Consider the following 5,380-nt stretch of genomic DNA (forward strand, 5'->3'; position numbering starts at 1 on the left):
TAGACAAGTCTTACGTCCACTTATAGACAAGCGTTGCTACAGCCTCTCACTAAGCAAATAGGATTTTCTCACAACACTCGCGCAACGCATACCTCTCGGTGGTTTTCTACATACTTTATATGTCTATGCTGCATGATTAAGTATGCGATACTGTAGTAGTCTTACTTAGTGGTGCAATGAAAGTAAAGGAAGCTAAGTAAATGAAGATGGAGATGGAGTTGAAGGAAAATATAGAAATACATTTATCACAAAATGTATTAATTTCTTAAGCCATAATGTAATATAATACAAAGATAGAAGAGATATAGAGGGCCAGATGGAAGCAATGTCTTACTTCCATTAGATGTGTGTCAAGGTTGCCGGTGGTGCCGTGGATAGGCGGTGGAGTAGTCTCTCTCGAGATTTAGCTCCGGCAAAGGCTCCGGTCGTCACTCGGAATGGTTGAAAGGATAAACTCTCAAGAACATCTTCTCACGCTTTCGTCTGGATCACAAGGATCCACCCGAAGGTAGAACCCTGGATGATTTGAAGTTGTGCTCCAAGACTTCTATTTATAGAGCTTGATCGCCGACAGAATTAATGAACCTGCTTTGAATCTGATACTCACGACATGATGGTCTTTCTCTGAATCTCTGCCACTTGCGGTGTGATAGGTGAAATGTCAACATCATCTTTTTGATAATCCCAGTGTATGTGTTCATGCTTGTATTCCACTATCCTTGCGATCGCCCTTCTATTATGGTTATTACTCTGTAGCCGCAATCTCCCTGCGATGACCGCATTCGCTTGATAGCCGCACACCCATACGACGGACGTATGCGATCACTGCATGTGATCGTCTTCGTGATAGCCTAGCTTCTGCGCATGCGATCGATTCCTGCGTTAGCTACAAAAATAGACAATTGGACGCAAAATAACGCATAATATTGGGTTAGCCGAGATTCTTAATGCCGATCGACGCAAGCTCATTTTCTCATGAATTCTTAGTATAATCACCGCATATTCTACTTAATAGCCCTCATAATTCTAAATAAAAGGCTTATAATAACGTATATTTCTGCCCGTCATCACCGAGCTAGACTCACTTCGACATATATATATATGTATGTATGTATGATGTCCACGAGGCGGGCGCGGGGTCGGGGATGCCATTCTTCATCCCCATGCCCGCTCCCCGTAAAATTTTCCATGGGGATCGGGTGGGGATTCCCCATTACATTTTTTTTTTTTTTTTTGTAAAAAGTCAATTAATTAAAACCACTAATATGAACAAATTGTAATTAAATAATTAACTTTATCACTAAATTGGTTATTATGGTTACTTTTACATAACAATTTGAATTTAAAATAAATTACTCAAATTTTGGCCTAAAAAAGCTAATTAAAATTTGTTAGTAGAAATAAATAAATATAAATCAAATTATTCACATATATAATCTAAATTTAAATTATCAATTTAAACATATTCATTATCTTTCGCAATAAATAATCAAATTTGAAATTTAAATGTAATATTTGTATAGTAAGAATTTAACATAACATTAGATAACTATACTAAATAAATATGTAGAAGCTAATCGAGGCGGGGACGGGGAATGGAGCGGAGAAGGGAATGGGGAATGCATTCCCCGTCCCCATCCTCGTCCCTGTTTAATGGGAATTTTTTTCTCACTCCCTCTCCCATTCCCCGCCTAATCGAGAATCCCTATCTCTGGGAAAAATTAGACATCTCTATATGTATATATATGTATGTATTTATTTTGGAATAAAAATATTTCTTTTTTCTTTTTTTATTTATTTCTCACTATATATAAATCCTCTAAAATCCTAGGTGATGCAAGTGTGGCGTTAGAACAAGGGAAAACAATGACTTCAAAAACCCTAACCCCAAATAAGGCATTTGAGGCAAGGAGTTATTATTATAGTTTGTGTTTCAGATTTAAATTATTTTAGTTTGGATTATTATAGTATGTGTTTGAGGAAGAAATAGTAACAAATAATAAAGAATGATGAATGTAAAATAGTAAAAACAATAGTAAATAATAAATATTATAGTAAATTGAAATTTTGAAATAAGATTGACTATGAATAATTGAGAACTACAAAATAATATATATTGTGATTATTACATCTATGAAAAGAATCTTCTCGAGCTCTTTCCCAATTAATCTCCCTAAACCCTAACCTTTTTCCCCTCTCTCTTCGTCGTCTCGGATTTCCATCGGATTTGAATTTGGTGTTTGCTCCGGGGACGAAGGCCGTTTTGGGGATTAGCTTCTGCAAGCGACAACCCGGAGACCATGTCTGCTGTGGTGTGCGGTACCAAGAGATCCTTCTTTGAAGAACTCCCGCCTTCGACTCCCATTGCCAAGCGCCTCCGCTGCTCCACTTCTACTTCTCCTATTAGATTCGCTGCTCCCTCTCATATTGATCACCTCCACCATTTGTTTCCCCAAATGGACCATCAGGTTTCTTCTTTCTTCCTTTTCCTTTCCAGATTCACTTTGGTTTTAATTTGAGAAACCTGTCATACTCTGTTGGATGCTCATTCTTCTTCTTTTGTGCGTGCGTTGTCTAGTTCCTGCTTCTGTGTAATGTGATATTTCTTGATTGTGGACCTGCAGGGAATCGTTTTGTTCTATTCTTCTTGCATATAATAGTTAAAGTATGCCTCTGGATTGTGAAATATCAACGAACTTACACTTAGTTGCGACATGAAATTGGAGTAGTTCTATTCAGTTTTAATTTGTAATGCATCTCTTTCGGCGTCTTGTTGGATACCTGCTGCATATTGTTATAATTAATATTTCAAGTTTGTTTTTTCCCCCACGGTTTTCTTTATCATGCTTTAATTTTTCCTTTCAGCTTCTTGTGAAGGCCCTTGAAGAATGTGGCAACGACTTGGATGCTGCCATCAGAAATCTGAGTGACATGTGTTTGGGGTCTGCTGTTGAAAATCCTGTTGCTTCTGCAGAACTAGAGACAAATTTGGATCAAGGTATCACAGAATGCTAAGTAATGAAGGAGATGCTTCATATGTAGCTTCCTTGTTTCTCTTCGCTTATGATTTTAATTATATTAGGATGATGAATTCATCACATTCAAGATTAAATTCCCCCATGCACGCATATTTCATGGAAGTGATCTAATGGGTCCCCGTCCCCCTAACTTGCTGTCCCTAGTTTGGAATCCTAATTATACCCTGCCTTGTGCAGGTTAGAGGAGGGTTTAAGTTTTGATTGATATTTGAAAAACAAGAAACAGAGTTCTCATTCAGAGTACTATGCACCCATTATATTAGAATCAGGTGTATTTCTTTATGTATTCTTTTCTCTTGTAAGAGACTCAATGATTTGCTACCTACCCTCCTGTTTGTAGATTAGCTTGATAAGCTTATGTTTACCAAATTGAATTGGTTGGTAGATATCCATAAATTGCTGGATATAAAGCTGGATGAGGAATTACAATCTTCTTTGATTCTTTTGTCGTGCTGTATTGCCCCTGTAATTTGTTTCTTTTTTCTAGTCTGGACATTTATTTCTATGCCTTTCAGCAGTATCTATTGTAATCTGTTCTTTCTGGTTCCTTAGATGAATATCCATCTCTGTTTCTTATATATATATATATAAAGGCACAATCTATTGTAAAACTTTGATATAAATGTTGAGCTTATCATGCATTTTTCTGCCGAAGCACTGATCTTAACCTTTTGTTGTTAGCCTTGAGCTTTTATCTTAGTTCTTTTCTGTAAAGGGCAGTAATTCAGTGCATGTTTTAAAAAATTCTCAGGTTCATTTACTAACAATGGAGAGGCTGCTGCATCTGAGAATTCTTCAATACCAAGCAGCGTTTCTCTTGATGGTAGAAAATGGATTGACTTGTTTGTTGTGGAAATGATGAACGCTACCACGGTAGCTGATGCCAAGACTCGTGCAGCAAGAGCATTGGAAGCTTTAGAGAACTCAATTACTGCACAAGCTCGTGTTGATGCTGCACAAAATTTCCACAAGGTAATTAAACCCACAATTCTAAAACAAAATCCACATTATTGGGGGACAATTTTGGGATACTGATATGTTTTTCAGCAGTTGAAAGCAGTTAGAATTAGAATTGGTTTGGGTTTCCTGAGCCAGGCTTGTAAAGTTATGTTCTTTTCACTGTCACTCAGGAAAATATGCAACTGAAGGAACACATTGAAGTACTTGTACGAGAAAATACAATTCTTAAGCGAGCAGTTGCCATACAACATGAACGTCAGAAAGAATTTGAGGATAAAAATCTAGAGTTGCAGCACTTTAAACAGTTGGTAGCTCAATATCAGGAGCAACTAAGAACCCTAGAGGTGAGTATATATAAATACAGAACATTTCCAAGTATCCTTATCTTCCCCGGAATTGTATTAATTGACCTGTTTTAAGTTCTTAAACCTGTTCACATTGATGCAACTTTTTCTGACCCGTTGAAAAAAAATCCTATCAATTTTGTTACAGATAAACAACTATGCATTGACAATGCATTTGAAGCACGCACAACAAAGCAGCTCAATTCCAGGACGCGTCCACCCTGATGTCTTCTAGCAAACAGGAATCTAGAGATCTAAATTATTGCTTGAGCAGGGAGAAATGGAGCATGTCCTTTACTATCCTCAGTTTCCTAAGAATAGAGGTACTGCTAATTAATCAATCAGTGTGTTGGTTTGTTTAGTTTGAGTTCGGTCATATTGTCAACCTTGAACAGTGACTGCGACCGCAGCTCTGTTGTGGAGCTTCTATTGTTTTCCCACAGCGTTCAATAAAAAAAAAAAAGGGTCCTTGTTCAATTTGTTGATTTCGATCTGACAGCATTTTCATATTTTTTTATAAACCCATTTGCAGTGCAATTTAAAATGAGAACACAGAGGACTCCATTCAACATAATTGGGGTTATGATGTTTCCTCAATTATTCTCTCCGAAGTAAAGAAGGCTGGATAGCCTGCATTTATGTCCTGCTTTTCTTTGGACGATGGTTAAAAGTTCATTTTGTACACAGCTCAAGGATTCTTTTTATTAGGCTTTGGGAAGTATCTTTTAATTTGAAATTCAATGCTCCAAATGGCTTGTCTGATGAAGGAATGGTGATTTATTGGTACTTTCTTTATACTATGCTTGATCAGTGAGGTTTCTATTTTTCTAGCTATAAGAATCTTCTATTTTTTACTGTACTGTGAGAAAGAGCCTTTTGTGTTTGAAGTTTGGCAGAGGGATTGATAGGGGGTGTGCGTGTTGATCTCCAAGGATCTCCTACCTCCATCAAATTCTATTGTTGTAAGTTTGAGAATAATTGTATATGTAATGAGTAATTATGAATGGAATGTTTGAAATGATTGCAGATTTGACCCAA

The 5,380-nt window shown here is 36.9% G+C and overlaps 1 protein-coding gene across 1 annotated transcript; it reads left to right on the top strand.

Moving 5' to 3' along the window:
- Positions 1-2,103: 2,103 nt before the first annotated feature.
- LOC120084606 (uncharacterized) lies at positions 2,104-5,380 on the top strand. Its single transcript, XM_039040444.2, has 6 exons — positions 2,104-2,468; positions 2,866-2,998; positions 3,790-4,010; positions 4,169-4,342; positions 4,491-4,665; positions 4,875-5,380. The coding sequence occupies exons 1-5, from the start codon at positions 2,301-2,303 to the stop codon at positions 4,575-4,577; spliced, it is 783 nt and encodes a 260-aa protein (XP_038896372.1). The 5' UTR covers positions 2,104-2,300; the 3' UTR covers positions 4,578-4,665; positions 4,875-5,380.

Source organism: Benincasa hispida, chromosome 1 (genome assembly GCF_027475165.1).
Source record: "Benincasa hispida cultivar pf3 chromosome 1, pf3_genome.v1.1, whole genome shotgun sequence".
In the NCBI taxonomy this organism is placed as follows: Eukaryota; Viridiplantae; Streptophyta; class Magnoliopsida; order Cucurbitales; family Cucurbitaceae; genus Benincasa; species Benincasa hispida.